Source organism: Musca domestica, unplaced genomic scaffold, assembly GCF_030504385.1.
Source record: "Musca domestica strain aabys unplaced genomic scaffold, Musca_domestica.polishedcontigs.V.1.1 1, whole genome shotgun sequence".
Taxonomy (NCBI): domain Eukaryota; kingdom Metazoa; phylum Arthropoda; class Insecta; order Diptera; family Muscidae; genus Musca; species Musca domestica.
Window position 1 is genome coordinate 36,567,212 of NW_026712114.1, and position 20,369 is coordinate 36,587,580.

General features: G+C 34.8%; 1 protein-coding gene across 2 annotated transcripts in view; it reads left to right on the plus strand.

Annotated features, from left to right (window-relative positions):
- The window catches only part of LOC101895255 (J domain-containing protein), a 113,150-nt gene that overhangs the window by 82,547 nt on the left and 10,234 nt on the right, over positions 1-20,369 (plus strand). Inside the window, exon 4 of one of the 2 annotated variants that reach the window (XM_005183758.4) lies at positions 9,637-9,792. In XM_005183758.4, coding sequence (XP_005183815.1) covers positions 9,637-9,792 — 156 coding nt within the window. The remainder of the gene's footprint in view (positions 1-9,636; positions 9,793-20,369) is intronic. The other variant, XM_005183759.4, reaches the window with a different exon arrangement.

The window sequence follows — 20,369 nt, forward strand, 5'->3', positions numbered from 1 at the left end:
TCGCACTCAGCACGCGCCACCCAAGAATGGTAACAAAATAAGGTTCCTTGCTTCATTTCCAGCGAACAATGGCCACAAAAATCGTCGGATACCAATCCGATGGACTATTGTGTCTGGAGTATTTTGGAAAGCAAGGTTGGCACTAAAAAATATCAAAGTGTCGATCATCTCAAGCAACCGCTTCGCCGGGTATGGGACAAAATACCGCAGAGCAACATTCGGGCAGCGTGTGACGGTTTCATTGGCCGTTTAAAGGCCATAATTCGTGCCAATGTTGACCAATTTGAAAAAAAATCTAAACTTATTCCAATTTCGGAATTGTTTGCTTTCATACAATAAAAGAAAAAAAATGTAAAAATTATGGCGTTTGACTTTGTTGCAGTTTTTTTATCTCACTCTGTATATGGGGCTATATCCTAATCTGAACCGATCTCGATAAAATTTGACATAGGTGTTTTCGAACAGTATCTAATGTCCGATACCAAATATCATTCTTCTGAAGTGCATGTTACGCATGTGAGGGACTTAAACCCCCAAATCGGATGAAACACATACATGGGAGCTATAGCTATATCTGAACCTGATAATAAATGCGACCTATATTTGGTTCACAAGAATACATGGACGGACAGACGGACTGACATGCATAAATCGATTCTATGAGGATCCTCATAAGTACCTATGGGTCTACATATCTCGCTTTCTTCTGCATGTTACAATCAAATGCACAAAGACATAATTTCCTTACCACTGTGGTGTAGGTATAAAAACTAAATATGTCGGTCCGAAATCTCAGAAATCAGATATTTGACATTTTGAGGATTTCAAAATTTTGAAACTGATTTGTATTTTGACTTTGGTCTTTGTCGCAATGTTCAACGAAATAATTTGTGTTAGAGCTATGCTCCACAATATTTAATGTTTTAAGCCACACTTTTCAATATAGTTATTTGAAATTTGTTATTTAAATTTCTTATTACCTACCATTAAATCCGGTATCAAATTGTCTACATACGTTCTCGTTTTCGTATTCCCCCATATAATTTGGCATTTAAATTTCTTAATACCCAAAATAACGTATACCTCTAAATACTGGATCTCAGAACTTATCATTTTTTTTCAAAAGTATTATCCTCCTCATCGTGAAGAGTTTCTATCCTAATTTTGACAATTCTTTAAAAATAATATCAATTTCACCCATATTTTTATTTAATTGCATTGAATTTTCTCAGTTTTGTTTGTAGCACAATTGTTACTGGTTCTAATCTGATATCATGTTCTGGAAACTAAATCACAGCTAAGGAACACTGGTTTACTGGCTCGTATTTACAACTATCTAAATGATAAATGTGTGTGAAACTAGATATCCCCATGGAATCTACGAGCCATACCTTTCTATTTGACTTAACACATTCCATAGAAACAGAAATTCCATAGAAAATATCAGGAATCACAGCTGCAAAATATTAAGAGGCAATGAAAAATGCATTTTATATGTACGTATGTATGTGTGTGTGTGTATGCTGGACACCGGCAACACTCTCGTCCATAGAAATGTAGTTAAACAAAGTAAAGCAATCCGGCCATTGTTTTCTTTTGCCATTTTTATATTTATTCTACGGGATTGTGAACACAAGTGCCATAAATAAATACCCCCCTAATACACCCACCCCGTCATTCATTTAAAACATTCTTCAGCAATACGACAATTTGCACTTCCTCCGCATAAAAAATGTTGTTCACATAAAGTTGAAAGGATTCCGAGCAATACAATTAAACAATGCTCGTAGGTGTTGTGTGGGTGCTTGCAGATTGTCGCCCACTCCTTGTTGGAGAGGGTGGATGACATTTTAATATGTATGTGTTGGTCTAGAAGAGAGAGAGCGAGAGAGCACATTTGTTATGGCGGTAATGACTCTTTGTGGACTTGTGCGAGTCGAGTGCATGACTGGCAAACATAAATGAATGAATCTGACATGTTGCATACGTGTTTGTGCTATATTTTTCATATTTTTCTGACACTGAGGTCTGCATTCCATCCAATATGGTATCCTGTTGGCGAGAGCTTAAATAAATTAAAAAAACAAATGTGTGACTTATTATCATAAATTAGCTTTGAGAGGATTTTAAATTAACGATTTTAATGAATCTCTTTGTGCGGAGGATTTTTTCCAAAATTGTTTGTAGAAGGAATAGGGGAGAACGTCTCTTATCTTAACGTCATTTTAATTATATTCAAGAAGAAATAAATAAATATAAATCAGTAACAAGACAATGATACTCGATACCAGAGTTCATAAATCATTATTACCACGTAATACTAATTCAATTACTTGATGGATATGAAAATATGTTGTTGTAATGGGAATTAAGTATTTAAGTTCTTCACTGCAGTATGGAAGTTATATTTTTTACTGGCTCGAGAAGGAGTACTGCTGAGAGTAAGAATAAGTCATTCGAATAAAAGCGAGTATGCCTTTTCTAGTGGGAGTGGCACTTTTCGAAATGGAGCAGATTCAACTTTTGCCGAATACACTTTTAGTTTTTGGCATACCGTCGTTTATTTGTATATAAGTGCATTTTCTCAACAGGCCCCTGGGCCTGAATAGCTCGTCGGTTACGAGATAATCTAATAATTTCTCAAGGAGACAACAAGGATATTGTAAGATACGGTTGCCAGGGACCTTAATAAGTACTCAAGCAGACTACAGGGATATTTAAGGATAAAGTGACAAGATACCTTAATAAGTGCTCAAGCTGACTACAAGGATAATTAAAGACCATGCAGGACTTACAAAGGATACCGAAGAGCTTTTACAGAATTATTCAAGATATGCAAAGACCAAAATTTATTGTTGTACCAAATTTAGTCACTCATGCCGAATTTCATTGGAAACGGTCATACGTATTGTGTTTGGTGCATTAAATATGTGAAATCGGACGAAAATATATATGGGACTTGTATCCAAATCTGAACCGATTCCAATATAATTTGGCAAATGTATGTTCGATTTAAATTCCGTTACTCATTTCAAATTTCATTAAAATTAGAGTTACATATCGTGGTTGTTGCATCAAATACAGGGTTGTCCATATTCGAAGGACCCACCTGGCAACGCCATAACTTTTGACAGAGATGTCACATCGCTTAATGACATACCGCGTTTGAAGCGTCAGTCCAAGCAGATTTTTACCATGAACCAATACACGCGCTCTGAAATAGTTACATTCAACAGAAGAAGTCAATTGTGAAAACTCAACGTGCTTTTAAAACATTAAAAATTGTGAGAAGTGCGCCTTCTTAGAACACCATTAAGCGTTTATACGAAGAAATTTCGACTGGTAAGGCTCTTTCTAATCCGTAGAGGCCATATAAAAGTCGACCAAGGCGATCGGCCGAGAATATCGCTGCCGTACGAGCCAGTGTTGAGAGATCCCCAAGAACATCCCAAAACCGCCCTTCTCAGCAGTTGGACATGGCTCGGTCCACTTTACAACGGATTATTCGCATTGATTTGCATTTGTTCCCGTACAAATTTCAATGGACGAAAAGAATGTTGCCGGCGGACAAGCTTTACAAATCTGATAATTTGGCAAATATATTTTTGTTCCAAATTCCGTTATACATTCCAAATTTGGAGACTGTATCTGTAATCGATAAAATAGATATGTGCATATACAATTTAAATTTTTGGGAGGTACCTCCGATTCTGATGCTATATCTCCAGTTCCAAGTTTAATTTCTAAAATGTATATAGCCTATGTTATTTTCAGGCAATGTTGTAGTATATTTTGCAAATTTTCAGGAAAATCTGTGCAGCGGTTTTCGGTTACAAACAAACATACACACATTTTCCTCTTTTATAGATATAGATGTTCTGCCACAGAAGGTAGAACCCGTTAAAATCATTAAGTACTGAATTGTTTACAATTGTGTTATCTAAAACGTCAGAATACCGAAGTACTGTTATATGGGGGTTATAAGAAAATGTGAACCCATATGTACAAAGATCTGCCACAGGAGGTAAAATCCGTTACCAATTGTGAATACCGATTTTTAAACAATTCCATCGGATATATGGAGTTACTGTTATATGTGGGCTATACAAACACGTGGACCGACATGGCACATATACGAAGGCAACAATTTAGTCTTCTATTATAATTCGCTCCAGGGATAGCGTGGTTATAACAGACGGAAGACAGATGAAAATCTCTAAATCGGCTTAGAATCAAGAATATGTACAGGGTTGCCCATATTCGACGGACCTTTGGGCCCATTCCAATCGACGAGGCTTGTCCGCAGGCAACATTCTTTGCGTCAATTGAATTTTGTACTGGAACAAATGCAAATCAATGCGAATAATCCGTTGTAAAGTGTAAATTGTAAATTTCAACTATTTCAGAGCGCTCGCGTGGCGTGTATTGGTTCATGGTAAAAATCTGCTTGAACGGCGCTTCAAACGCGGTATGTCATTAAGCGATGTGACATCTCTGTCAAAAGTTATGGCGTTGTCAGATGGGTCCGTCGAATATGTGCAACCCTGTATACTTTGTTATATCTGACATGAGTATTTCGAGGAGTTATAAACGGAATGACAAAGTTAATATACCCTCCAAATTATGGTGGAGGGTATACAATGTTTCATATTTAATGAAATACGCATTGGTCTCAGGATTCGTCTTCTCTTGAGCATTTTTCGAATTTCTCCGACGCTTTCTTGGATAGGGTATAAAAATTAGGGCCCGTAATTGTCCTTAATAACTCATTGATGCTCTTTGAATATTTTCGTGCATGTCAAGTGTTTGTACTGACCTGACATATGCACGACTTTTAATAAAAATCATGCGGAGTTTAGGTGAACTCAGTGGATACAGAAATTTCTGGAAACTATGAAAAAAGTGAATATATTCCTTTGAAAGAAGAAAAATATGGCAACATATTGCTGTATTTTATCCAGTTTATGTTCACATTTTCTTTACATTTTTGTTGCACGAAATAAAAATTGAAGTCAGGCAGAACTCAAATATAAACAAAACTTGTTATTAAACCATTTTGTGGTAAATATTTTCAGAAAATTTCAAATAAATACCATACTAAAATAAAGAAACCTGACCTTTAAATACCACATTACATTACATTTGAATTGCACTTCATAACTTACAGCACATATGTACACACATATTCATATGACCAATTTACATTGTAATAAATGAAAATTACCGATAAAGGAAATATCAACAAGTTTCTTAATTAATCCCACTTCATTTCCGATGAAAAATGGAAAATCCCCCACAAGAAATTCAACTCGTTGTGAATAAGTACTTGTTGTCGATTAAATTGCCGCTGAAGCCACAATTATCGACTTTCATTGAAAATTTTACCGCCACATATTTTTTGATACTTTCCGCAATGCACTCAGCAAATGTAAAGTGAAAACGTTAAGTGTAATTGTAAGTGTATGTATGTATGTGGTGTATCCCTTTAAGGATTTAATTTCTTTTTACCCAAAGGTAATGTTGTTGTTATCCTTGAAACGTTTGTACAACGGATCAATAACCAAAACCCAGAAGGACATGCACACACATTCATTAAATTATAAGGGCATATGTGTGTGTTTGAGCATTTGTAATGTGATGTGGTAAAGGAAGGAAAATGTTAAATTATTTTATTCCTTACAACACCCGTATTTTTGGATGTATTGGTGTTTTATATTCACACATATACATAGCAAAAGTTTAAATTATTAATTATCTTATATCTTAAATTATTTCATCGATCCACATCTAAATATTGTAATTACTTAAAGAGGCATCATTTATTTTTGTTTTGTAAATAAGCAAAACTATCGTCGTAAATATTCTATAAACCCGAAACAGTTTTGACTTGATTGCACGAATCCTGAAACCTCCCAACAGTGCACAGCGACGGTTTACCGAAATGTGTCCTTTGTTCATATTTGTTTATTTAAAAAAATGAAAAAAATAGATCATTCTGATTACAAAAACAAGTAAGCAAAGGCTATAGTCGTGCGGGGCCGGCTATGCTATACCCTACAACACTACAATATGTTAGAAGCCCCCTTATGTCCAAATCCATATTGGAAGATTTCGAAAAGAAGATTTTGAAATTAGGATTTTGACTAGGGACATTTGCCCAATATTTATGCGCTCCGTCGGGCTGTTAGTTGTTGTGGTCCATTTTACAGCTAAATATAATCCAATGGTCCTCCAAAATGCTAGAATTCTTCCCTGTCCTTAACTCCCTTCACAGGCGTGTCGATTGGCTTCAATTGTGTGATCGGAAGAACATTTCTGTTTTTGGTTAATTTGAACCCCTAAATATTTTGCAATCATCTCCAAAAGCAAGAAGCCCCTCTGTATCTCCAAATTTAGACTCATCTATATGATTTGCTTGTCTACGATATTTGGCTATATTCGTCAACGAAATCAGCATAAAAAAGTCAGAAGTTCGCCTCTAAGTAATGCTGGTATTTTTTCACACAGAATTAGTGCTCCATTCTACCCGCTGTTCTAAACTCTAACTTTATGCGAGATTTCGTGTCCTTTGGTTTCTATCTGTGACCTTTATAACGGCTGCAAAATCAGGAAAATTTTTAGTTGTTGGTCCATTTCAACCCCTAATATATTGCAGAAGCCATACTGGAGATATAAGGATTCTAACTAACATCCCCTTCCTTTGTATATACACATTGTATATATTTCGCTATATATAACCGATACATTTACTATTGGCATCTACGTATCGGTCAGAATTGACCTGTTCGTCTATTTGTGATTTCGCCGGGATTAAAAATATTCGCGGTTTAATAGAAAATTTGACTTTTTTAACACAAATGTTGTGGCCTATTTCACCCCATGCTATCTTTAGCTTTGATTGGTCTATAATTACGACCTGTAGAACAACTGCAAAATCAGGAAATTTTTCAGTTTTTGGTCCATTTCAACCCCTAAATATTTTGCGATCATCTCCAAAAGGTTCTATTCTGACCCTAGCCCCACCTCCATTCTAAATTTCGTGAAATTAACATGGACAGACGGGCGGACGGACATACATAGCTAGATCGACTCAGTTCGGCGAGATAGGTAGATCCATATATACTTTCCTATGCGGGAAACCAATATTTCGTGGTGTTACATAATTTTTGGCCCAATCAAACTTATAATACCCCCAACACATAGTGTTGTAGGGTATATCCAAATCTTAACCGTTCTCGATAAAATTTGCCAAAGGTATTTCCGAGCTTTATAAGATATCTGGTACCAAATACCAATTTTATCCGAATTCGATGTTCTTGCTTCTAAACTGGATTCGGTCAGATACACCAAAATTCTGGACTTTTGGACAGATATTGGGCATTAACCCAAAATCGGTTGAAGATATATGGGAGGTATATCCAAATCTGATCCGATTCTCACCAATTTCAATAGGGTTCGTCCTTAGGCCAAACAAATATTGTTTGCAAAATTTAATCTTAATCGGAAAAAAATTCGACATTCATTTTGTTCACAAGAATACATAGACAGACCATCTGACGGGCATAAATCGGCTCAGAAAGCCATATTAAATATATCGGATATAAATAACGAAATATATACAATGTGTATATACAAAGGAAGGGGATGTTAACTAGAATGCTTATATCTCAAGAATGGCTGGACCTATTTTGACAAATTTTATCAATTCAGAATGCCCTCTTGGTATAAAAGTATAAAATCTAAAAAAATCGCATAAAAATATGCCAATAATGACGTTAATGTAGATTTTGTAGTATTTTGTGACATATTTTTTATTTTTGAATTTTTTTATCGCATGCTATTTTTTCAATTTGACTTATAATATTGAAGTGTATATTTTGTAATATTTTTTCACCTTACAACACAGGTTGGGGTTATTATATACAGGTTGCAATTATCGTCCGATCCTCACGAAAACTATCATAAGGGTAGGATTAGGCTCAGAAGGGTTAGGGCTATTGTTTTTAAAGATGCCCGCAATATATTTAGGTTAAAATGGACCAACAATTAAAAATGTTTCTGATTTTACAGCCATTGTAAAGGTCACAAATGGGAAGCAAAGGACACGAAATCGTGGATGAAGTTAGATTTTAGGACAGCGGGTTAAATGAACCACTACTTTTGTGTGAAAAAATACCAACATTTCCATTCTACCGATACGCTGAAAATAATTTACAGGCGAAATCCAAAATACACAAAAGGCGAACTTCTGGCTTTTTATGCTGATTTCGTTGACGAATATAGCCAAATATCGTAGAGAAGATTAGTCTAAATTTGGCAATACAGTGGAACCTCTTGCATTTGGAGATGATAGTGAAATGTTTAGGGGTTCAAATGAACCAAAAACAGAAAATTTTTCCTGATCACACAATTGAAACCAATCGACACGGAATTTTAGCCTGAGAAGAACTAAATGGGTTAAGGACAAGGAAGAAGAAATGGACCAAAACAACTAATAACATGACGGAGTACGCAAATATTGGGCAAATCTGGACAATAGATAATATCTGTTACCGGTGCGCTTTTGAATATGCTTAGTAGTGTAGGGTATCATATAGTCTGCCCCGCCCAACATCTGACTTTACCTTACTAGTCAGTTATGGATATGGTACAAACTCATTTATACCATTTTCAAATTACCTTAAGATCGACAAATATAATGCAATGTACTAAATTTGATGAATATCTGACACTTTTTTCCCATTATTCAAAATTTTGAGAGGGACCAGAAGAACTGACTCGTTAAGTCCCATAATGTTCAGATATATGAAGTTTAAAGTTAAGAGAAACCTGTAAACTAAACCTAGAAACTGTCAATTACAAAACAGAAAACTAGCCATTCTTGATGAGGGGCCTAGTCTGTGTATAAAAATAAAATTGAATTTTTTTATATTCGTAAAATTACAATTGTTGTAAAATCTTATGCGAAGCAATGTACTTTATAATGTAATGTCTTCTCACTAGCGAAAACATAATTCCATCCACAATTTTAAACAGACAGAGTTTTAAACGGTCCTTTAACTACATATCTAATTCGCATCAGGCTCTCACAAACTATTTATGCTTTTTTTCTCCCCATTGTTTCCCAATTCTGTTGTCTTGATACAATTTGATAGACTTTTCCGTTAACCTAAATTATTATTGAATATGAAGAATATATATTCATTCTCGTTTTGATACACACGCGATGTGATTTTGACTGGTGTTCCATAGTATGACACAGCCTTAAAGTATGCTTTATATTTATGGAATATGTCTTCTGAATAAATACATACTATATTAGAATATTGAAAACATACTTTTTGGCTGAGCGAAAAATTGTAACAAAATGACCAACCGAATAATAGTTTCCAGATGAATTTATTACAAAAATGTATATTTTAACTTATCACAATATTTTTGTGACAACTTTAAAAAATACATTAAAATTTTTTTTCATTTGCCTTGCACACATTGAAGAAATCGATACCACATCAATTTGATTTGATTTACATTAATTAAAATTAATGTCCTTTCTCCTACAACTCTGAACTAAAATATGCTTTTGTTTTAATATGTGCGTTTTGCCCATTTCTTCTTTACCATTTATCTTTTCAGGAGGCCAAGGAGACGTTGTGCGATCCCGAGAAACGTGCCAATTATGATAAATGGCGCAACAGTGGCATTGCCATGAGTTACAAGAATTGGTTGGGTATGAAGGAACACGTCGGACAGGTGAGAAGATACACTATAGCGGAGAAAGTGGATAAAGAGGTATGGTAAAACTAAATGGGACAGAGTAAAGCAAACAAAAGAGAAAACAAAAAATAATGTTATTCTTTTCAATATGGAATGTATCCATTTCCCCCCAGCACCAGATGCATCAATCAAACTCCAAAGCAATAAGTGTACCCGTCTGTTATTATGTGTGTGTGACTCGTTTTCTTTCATATTTTTATATTTAAAATGTCAGCTGTTCCTCCATCTCTCTTTTGTGTGTCTCTAGTTATGTGCGTCCTTTCAATTTTCCATATTCATATTTTTTTTAATTGGATCAATGATTTAAAGATAGGTCTTCTTGCAATAGTCACTTACCAAAATTAAAAAAAAATTGTCTAAACAGAGATATAAGAGATTTTTTAAAGCTTACAATAACTAGACTGATTGCTGCTTTATTGGAAGATACAATTGACTACTTCTGATGTTTTATTAGACGATAAAGTAGAATACTTATTTCCAGATCAGTTGGTCGTCACATAGACAACGATATAGTCTTCTTATAGAAGAATATTTGATTCTCTCGAGGATGATGGACTTTTCTTCACATAAAAAACTAGTTTTATATGAGAAGACTTCCTGGTCTTCAATGTGAAAACTATATAGTATTCTTTTAGAGGTCCTCTATATAAAGACCAACTCGTCTTATATTTTAAAACAAGTAAAATAGTATCAGTCGGTTTTGCCGACAGATTTGTACAACCAGCCTTGAGTTATAATTATTCAAACTTTTGGCCCTTTATGGGGGAGTTTCCGAAGCATTTGTCCAATATTGATCCAAGACTGATGTAAATATTGCAACGTGCAGATTTGGATTATATCGACTACTTCCTATACTTTATATGAGATAATTGCACATTTTTGGAAAATGTGGACATATGCGTGAGGTAACAGATATAGCGCACCGAAGTATTTCATGTTCGTACTTCATCTAATGCAGTTACAATTATTGCTATGCGCAAAATTTGAAGACAGTCTAATATTGTTTTGTTTTTCAAAAATTTTGAACCCTATGTGAGGGGAGGTAGCAGAAGGAATGGTCCGATATCTACCATCTTTCTAACAGATCTTGTGATGATGGAAATATTGAGATGTACCAAGTCTGAATGAATCGGATATTAATTTCGTGTTTTATACGCTTCATTAATATTCAAAATGTTGATCCTTTGTAGGGGAGGTACCAGAAGGAGTGGACTGATATATCCCATCTGAAAATATTGTGATGTGTGTAATTTGAAGAGAATCGGATGCTTATTTCGGATTTTATGATCGTTTAGGTTATTCAAAACTTTGATCCGTTGTGGGGGAGGTACCAGAAGGAATGGTTCGATCCCTACCATCTTTATAACAGATCTTGCGTTTATAGAAATATTGTGATGTGTCCAATCTGAATTGAATCGGACGTTAATTTCGTGTTTTATGATCTTCATGGATATTCAAAATTTTTTCCCTTTATGGGGCAGGTACCAGTAGGATGGTATCCCATCTTCACACCAGGCCTTGAATTAATAAAAATATTGTGATGTGTGTAATTTGAAGACAATCGAACACTTACATCACATTTTATAAGAGTTATAATTATGCAAATCCATTTTCGAATCCTTACCTAGCACTGGTGCAAATATTAGGATTCGCAAAGTTAGAGAAAAATCGGATTATCCTTTCTCTTTTTGTGTAGTAAATTATTTAGTTTCAAAATTTTGACATTAAGTGTGGGGGTACCACAAGGAGTGGGCCGATATTGCCCGTCTCCGAACTCGATCTAAGTTTGAAAATAATATTACGATATACCAAGTTTGGATCAAATTGTATACTGCCTTCGAGAGTTATCGTGCATACCTGCCAGCCAGACAGACGGACGGACATCGCTAGATCGACTCCAAATGTCCTGAAACGGATTTGGTCCAAAGAGACCTAGGTTATACAGCGTTAATTCGATGTGGCACGTTTTGGCCGTATCAAATGATGTATACCCTCTCCAGCCATATGGCTGAGGGTATAATTTATATAATTCAGAGATGGGCATAATGCACTGTATTTTTAGTGCACTAATCATTTCACTATCACTGTTCATTTAGTGGTAGTGCAATTTTTAATTCCACTACCACTAAAGGGTTAGTGGTAGTGAAAAATAAATTGCACTACCACTAACCCTTTAGTGATATTTAAAAAAAAATTGCACTACCACTAAATTTTAGTGGTAGTGAAATTTCAATAGCACTACCACTAAATTTAGTGGTATTTAAAAAAACTTGCACTAAATTAGTGGTATTTCATAAAAAATAGCACTAAATTAGTGCTATTTAGAAAAGTAATCAAATTTTATTGATATGTACTATATATTCTGGATTGTTGTTCCCTACTCACTTCAATAAACTTCATTATACCTGGTATAATACTTATATACATAGTGATTTTTTTGGTTTCGCTAAAATTTAGTGGTAGTGCAAATTTTTTTTGAAAAATCACTAAATTTAGTGGTAGTGCTATTAAAATTTCACTACCACTAAAATATAGTGGTAGTGCAATTTTTTTTTAAATATCACTAAAGGGTTAGTGGTAGTGCAATTTATTTTTCACTACCACTAACCCTTTAGTGGTAGTGGAATTAAAAATTGCACTACCACTAATTATTTAATTCTTAGTGCACTAAAAATTTAGTGCAATATGCCCAACCCTGATATAATTGGTCTTATACATAAAGAGCACCTGGTCTCCTTTTATCGGAACTGGTCTTCTTTGTTATTCTACAGAAAGTACAACTAGTTCTCGGTAAAAAGCCAACTGCCCTACTTTAAAAAGACAAACTGGACTTCTTTGAGAAGACCAATTGGACTTCTTTGAAAATGCCAATTGGTCTTCTTTCAGAGGACCAACTTTTATTCTTTGGGACTACCAACTGATCTTCCTTAAAAATATGAACAGATCTTCTTTAAAAAAACCCACTGGTCTTTCTTCTTTGGGAAGAAAAAGAGCTACAGCTTGCCTCTAAAAAATTTAAATAAATTTAAAAAATTTAGCGTGAGGGTCCTCATTAATTCGAACGGGTGAGAATTTTTTTATTGTTCAATATGTTATGGTACTTTAATTGAGAGACGCTAAAGAAGTAAAGCTTTGAAATGTTCATTTTCGGAACTTGGGTAGCATGAGGTGAGATTTTCGGTATCTCGTACTTTAGAGGTACGAATATTGTTATAGGTACAACAAATAGGTTCCGCATTGTTATCAATATGAGCTAAAACTTTGAAATTGTGGAGCGCAGGCATTTTTTTTAATTTCCGGTACAAAAAGTGTAAAGAGTTCATTGAAACAGTACTTTAAAAATATAAAAACAGCTACAAAATGGAACGACATTTATGTGGAGCGATCGTTAAAAGCTTGTGGGGTGAGATCTTCGATAATCTGTATTTTAATGACACGAAATCGCATAATTAGTCCTATCATTCCAGTTCTAAGCCGATGTATCAGTCCAGGGTCTAAAGAAACTGCTAGGATATGGTGGGGTAATCATAAAATTTTGCTTATATTTCACTCTTGATACGAGACATTAGATGAGGTGGTGTTTTTTTTTCTAAATTTTATTTAATGAAAGCAAAAAATGTCGGTAATAGTCTCACATTTGAGAATAAGTATAGATTTGTTTGAATTTGTCACCTTTGGCACGAATTACGCCATTCAAACGGCCTATGAAACCGTCACACGCTGTCCGAATATTGCTCTGCAGTATTTTGGCCCATTCCCGGCGAAGCGCTTGCATGAGGTGATCGATTGGTGACAATTGTGAGCTGGAAATGAAGCGAGGAACCTCATTTTGTAACCATTCATGGGCGGCGAGTGTTGAGTGCGATGGTGCTGAGTCCTGTTGGAATGTCCAATGTCTGCGGCCAAATTGCTTGCGTGCCCAAGGCTTTAATACACCCTGAAGAATTTTTTTGCGATAATATTCGACATTTATTCTAATGACATAATAGATCTCTCCATGAGCGGAGAGCGACCACCGGCTGTTATGGCGGCCCACACCATCACCATGGCGGCGCTTGAGTTCTAGTGGCCAACCGAAGGTGCACATTTTCAGCTGACCTCTTTGGCAAGTAAACACGATCATTTTGTTTGTTTACAAACTGCTGGAAAACGAATGTTTTCTCATCGGAGAAACCCAAATTCGACAGTTCACCACTTTCGGCCAAGCGAAGCAACTCTTTAACTCTTTTGAGTCTATTTTCTTTTTGTTGCGGTGTAAGTTCTAACAGTTTTTGGAATTTCAATTGCTTTACCCCGAGCTTTTTTTTTCAATATTTGGCGAATGGAATATTGCGATATGTTCAGCTCACGAGCCATTTTTCGGCCACTGCGACGCAGATTTCGATCAGGTCGCTTCTTTATTTTTCGAACCATTTCTTCTGATGTTGCTGTTTTCTTCCGTCCACTCCTTTGACGTCGGCCTATGCTACCAGTATCACGGTAACGAGCAATGGTAAGAGACACAAAATATTTATTCACATTTAAATGCTGGAGTGCTCTAACGATAGCCACCTGTGGTTTTCCAGCCAAATATAAAGAAATCACACTATCACGCTTGAATTCCATTACGAATAACTTTTTTCTGTAAAATTCTCACTAAATTTGTTTGTAGACAAAACGTTTGTAAACAATATAATGAGCTGTTACTGGAATAATTTTAACAGCTGTCGGACGAGTGGTTTTGGAATAGCAGTCTGAAGGTTGTTGCAGTTTTTTTTTATCTTATCCTGTATTGACATCTTTTAAGCGATTTTTTTTAGATTTTATTCTTTTATAGCAAAGAGGACACTACGAGTTAAAAAAAATTGTCAAAATCGGTCAAGCCATTCATGAGAAAGCATTCTAAATAACATCCCTTTCCTTTGTATATACACATTGTATATATTTCGCTAAATATATCGGATATATTTACTATTTGATCATTTCTCCAACAAGCAACTGCAAAATCAGGAAATGTTTCAGTTTTTTGTCCATTTCAACACCTAAATATTATGCGATCACCACCAAAAGCAATAGAAAAATTCTGACCATAACCCCACCTCCATGCAAAATTTTGTGGGGATCGGGCCGTAATTGCGACTTGTAAAGTAATTACAAAATCACATAGACAGACGGACATACATAGCTAAATCGACACAGCTCGGCGAGATAGGAAGATCCATATCTAGTTTACTATGTGGAAGCCAATATTTCGAGGTGTTACATAATTTTTGGCCCAATCAAACGTATAATACCCCCAATACATAGTATTGTAGGGTATAAACATGATTTCAAAATGCAAAAATATTTCTCAATAAAAATAGGCTTGAATTAGTATTTGAAAATGAATTATTTGAATCTAAGATCCCAGATGTTCTCAACTGGTCTTTGGTACGTTCTAGTGGTTGAGTCTTGCAAGGGATATATTTGATTAACCTATTCATTATACCATTACGGTAGTTTCCTCTTTTTTTGCCTTATATTAAAGTCATGCCACACGTTATTTCTTTTCGAAAGACTCAGAGCAGAATGACTTTTTTTCTCCCCACACAATGAAAGTGGCATAGATGGAATTTAATTTCTTTCAATGTTAACTTTATTTCCATGACATTTGAATTCATTTTTACAACGTTTTAGTTGTCATTTAATAATGTACTTGCTTTATTTTTTTAACATACATATGTGTAGGGACATAAATGTTTTCATGTCATTTACTGACATTTACCTTCGCCGGAGCATTAAACACACACACACACTGTGTAATTGAATTTGTTACTTTGTATTTGAATTGTCTAGTTGTTGTTTTTCCTCCACCTTCCTGACACCCATTACAACGACCTTGAGTGAAGATATGTATGTGACCCATTTCATCTCGATATAAAAGTGTGTGTGTGTTGGCTTTGGATATTTCTACTGTTTTATGAGTTGAACATGTCGTTGTTTTTTTGTTGCTCATCCGTTCGCTCATCAAAAGCAAAAAAATGTAACAAGACTTGCAAACAAACTTTGCACGTACTATGTTGCACATTAATTTGACATGTTTAACTGGAATTCCTTTAGTTAAAGTCTCATTCGTTGTGTGTACATTGGCATGGAACTGTCATGGGGATTAATTATGTGTGCTACTGAGACCAGATCTTTAGATTTTAATGAACTGGAAATACACATATTATATTTTGGACGGCTGATCAATAAATTATTATTCTTTAATATACCAAATAAATAGGCATGTAGATATGTCTCTAATATGTGGAAGAGAAAATTGTCAAGTAAAAACTAGTAAGGAAATGTTAAATGTCCAGCATTTGGCTTTAGTGCAGTTATACTTTGGTTTCAGAGGAGTCATATCCAATTCTGAATCGATTTTCGGAGACATTTTAATCTTTTATACAAAATTGCATTGCTATAGAGTACATGATATTACTTCGAGATGGATTATATTAAAAACTTTTAATATCCTCCACCATTTGGAACGAATTTGGAAATTTTCAAAAAATAAAATCCGTTAAAAATTCTGTTAAGATCTTAAAAATACCGAATATAGCCATTATATTGGGATATGTACGACGTGGACCTACATAGGGATTGTTTGTTATAAACCATTACCATATTCAAATTCGAAACTTGAACTAAAAGGTAAATAATGTAGCTAAAATCATCAAAATACCGTATATAGGGAGGTACCGTTAAATCGGAGCTATACGAAGACTTGGAACTGTATAGATAATTTTCTGTCACAGGCTGTAGCATCGATTACGAACTTCAAATACGACATATCAAACTATTTCGCTGAGTATTGTACCTAAAATCGTCAAAATACCGAATATTGGGAGGTACTGATGTATGTGTCCGATACGAAGACCTGCATTGAAAATTTTCTGTCACAGACTGTGGTTCCCATTACCAACTCTAAATACGTAATTTGAGACTACTTCGGTGAATAATGACGCTAAAATTACAAAAGAACGAATATATGGGGGCTATACGAAGACGAGGACCTGCACAGACATTTTTCTGTCATAAGCTATAGTATCCATTTCGAAATTTAAATGCCAAATTTGGAACAATTCCGCTGTATATGTCGCTAAAATCATCAAAATACAGAACAATTTTCTGCCATAAGCTGTAGTATCCATTTCCAACTTCAAATACCAAATTTGAAATAATTCCGGAATAATGTCGCTAAAATCAAAGTTATACCCTCCATTGTATGGTGGAGGGAATAAAAAACGTACGTCCCGAAAAATGGAAACGTATGTCCCGAAATTCACTCCATTTGGGCTGATATTAGCCATTATTTGCACAATGAACCTTACATCGGATTAAGGATATATATGGGAGCTGTATCCAAATCTTAGCCGTTCTCGATATAATTTGGCAATGGTATTTCAGAGCTCTATAAGACATCTGGTACCAAATATCATTGTTGTCGAATGCATATTACGAATGTGAGGGACTTAAAAACCAAATCGAATTTAACGTATATATGGGAGCTTTAGCTTTAACTGAACCGATTTTCTCCGAATACTTGCTTCTGGACTGAAATCGGTTGGATGTGCCAAAATTCAGGTCATTTGGACTAATATTGGTCATTTGACATCAGTTGATGATACATATGAGAGCTATATCCAAATCTGAACCTATCTTGACCAAATTTGATACATTTATTTCAGAGCTGTATTTGATATCTATTACCAAATATCATTGTTGTGGAATTCAGATTACGCTTGTGAGTGACTTTAATTCTCAAATCGGATGAAACATATAAATGGGAGCTATAGCTATATCTAAACCGATTTTCTCAAAATTTACTTGCTTCTAGACTGAATTCGGTGGGATGCACCAAAATACAGGTCATTTGGACTTATATTAGCCATTTGGTGCACAATTAACCCGAATTCGGTTGAAGATATATAGGTCGGAAAGACTTAAAAAAATATTTAATATAAGAAAACGAAGATTTTTTTTCAAAATTTCCGTTAAAAAAATATATTAATAAACACATAAAAAAGCAGCTAAGTTTGGTCGGGCCGAACTTTTTATACCCTCCACCATTTGGAAGAAACTTGAAAAATATCAAAAAAATTCCGTCAAAAACATTCCACTCAAATACAACCCGTTATATGGGGACTATACTAAGAAGTGGTCCTGAATAAGTAATTTGTGTCATAGGCTGTAATACCGGTTCCGAACTTTATTACTAAATTTGAAACAATTCCGGTGAGCAATGTCGCAAAAATCTTGAAAATAACTAATATCTGGGGGTTTCTTTATATAGGAGCTATACTAGAGCATGGAGCATGGAGTACTAAGAAAGAACCCCTTGTGTGAATAATAAGACAATTCCATTGAAACGTTTGGTTGTAATCATAAAAATATCAAATATCGGGGGGTACCGTTATATGGCGGGTATGCTATATCGTGGACCTATATACTCAATTCTCTTTCAGGGGATAAATTACTCACAAGGATCTCCTTGTGTGGATTTTAAGACAATTCTGTCGAAAAATGTGGCTAAAATCATTAAAATACCAAATTTGTTTGGGGAGGGGTTACCGTTGCATAGGGGCTATACGGTGTCGTAGACTTATATAGACAATTCTCTTCCAGGGGGTGAAGTACTCAAAAGGAACTCCTTGTGTTTATTTTCAGACAATTTCATTGAAAAATGTGACTAAAATCATCTAAATATCGGGGGTACCGTTGTATGGGGGCTATACGATTACAACAGACGGACGTACGAAATCTCTTGGAATTTTACGCTGATCAAGAATATATATACTTTGTTGGGTCTAAAATTATTATTTCGATGAGTTACAAACGGAATGACGAACTTAATATACCCAAAATATATAGTATATTTTGATGTTCAGTAGCGGAGATTGCTGCAGTAATGAACCTATATTTTCAATTGAAAAAACTTGATTTAATTTAATCATATTCGAAGATGGGATCAACACATATATTCGACCGTTATAAATTAAATTTAGGAAATTATTTTATATTCTGAGCCGATTAGAAAATTAATTTTATTAAAATTAAATTCTGCTTCTTTTCTAATTTCCTAAAACATGGCGACAAAAATTTGCTCTCTATTAGACCCCCCAAAACATTGCCATTTTTACGTTATTCCCTAATGCACTTTGTCTTTTACACAAAACTTATTTTTAAACAGTTTCACTGGATGGGTTTCAATCCGTCAATGGATAATACCAACAATATTGTATCTATTTACTTGCGACAAGTAATGACGCAGAGTCCAGCAAAAGGCAACGAAAACTTTGTCAATGGGCATTTAATTGCCAAAATAATGAGAGACTTGTACTTGATTCATTTGACAATTTATGAAACGTCTAATGCATTTTAATCTATTTGTAAAAGCTGGGTTAAAGAGGTTTTGTCATTAGTTTATTTGAGGCCAGAAAGGCGAAAATACGAAAGTTGTCTTTCTTATTTGATGACCGTTAAAAAAAAATTATTCTAAATATTTTAATTAACACCATGTTACAGAAATTACATTTTTATACCCTCAGTCGTCTGTACACAGATGGTAAATATATCATTCTATACTACAACGTAATATATTCTAAACTTATATCGAGTTCTAGTTCCTAGATTTCCGATATTTGCACGTTGTAATATTTCTACGTAAATTAGATTGAGTGCAAGAATCTGTTATATAGCGTCATTCTTTGTAAATGTTGTTAACAATATTTGACTTGAATTGTTTAAAGGGAATCCTCGTGTTTTTTTTTTTAAATATTCCAAGGACTTTCAGGATATATTTTGAAGATTTTTAAACATACATTTTAAAGTCTGCCTGGACAAAATCAATAGGGTTTTTAGAAAATTTTCTAAGGAATATTGTGGGCAGAAATTGAAAATATTCTAAAAAAATTTGTGAATTTTTTAACAACATTTTTATGCGTTACTGAACAGAAAAAAATGTAAATCATAATTATACCCTACAACACTACGTGCTACGGTATTATAAATTTGATTGGGCCAAAAATTATCTAACGCCTCGAAATATTGGTTTCCACAGAGGAAAGTATATATGGATCTTCCTATCTCGCCGAGCTGAATCGATATAGCTATGCATGTCCATCTGTCCATGTTAATTTGTAATCACTCTACAGGTCGCCATTATGACCCGAGTCTCACAGAATTTTGCAAGGAGGTGGGGTTATGCTCAGAATAAAAGCCTATAGCTTTTGGAGAAGATCGCATAATATTTAGGTGTTGAAAGGTACAAAAACTGAATATTTTTACAATTATACACCAGTCGACGCAGAAGGTAGCATGGGACTAGAGCTTAAGGCTGGGCTGAAGCATTTCAATTCGGACGGGCATAGGGTTAATTAATGCAACAAATGTCGGAAATAACATCAAATTTTAGAATAAGTTTAGATTTGTTCGAATTGATCAACTTTGGCAGGAATTATGGCCTTCAAACGGCCAATGAAACCGTCACACGCTGCCCGAATGTTGCTCTGCGGTATTTTGCCCCATTCCCGGCGAAGCGCTTGCTTGAGGTGATCGACATTTTGGTATTTTTAAGTGCCAACCTTGAT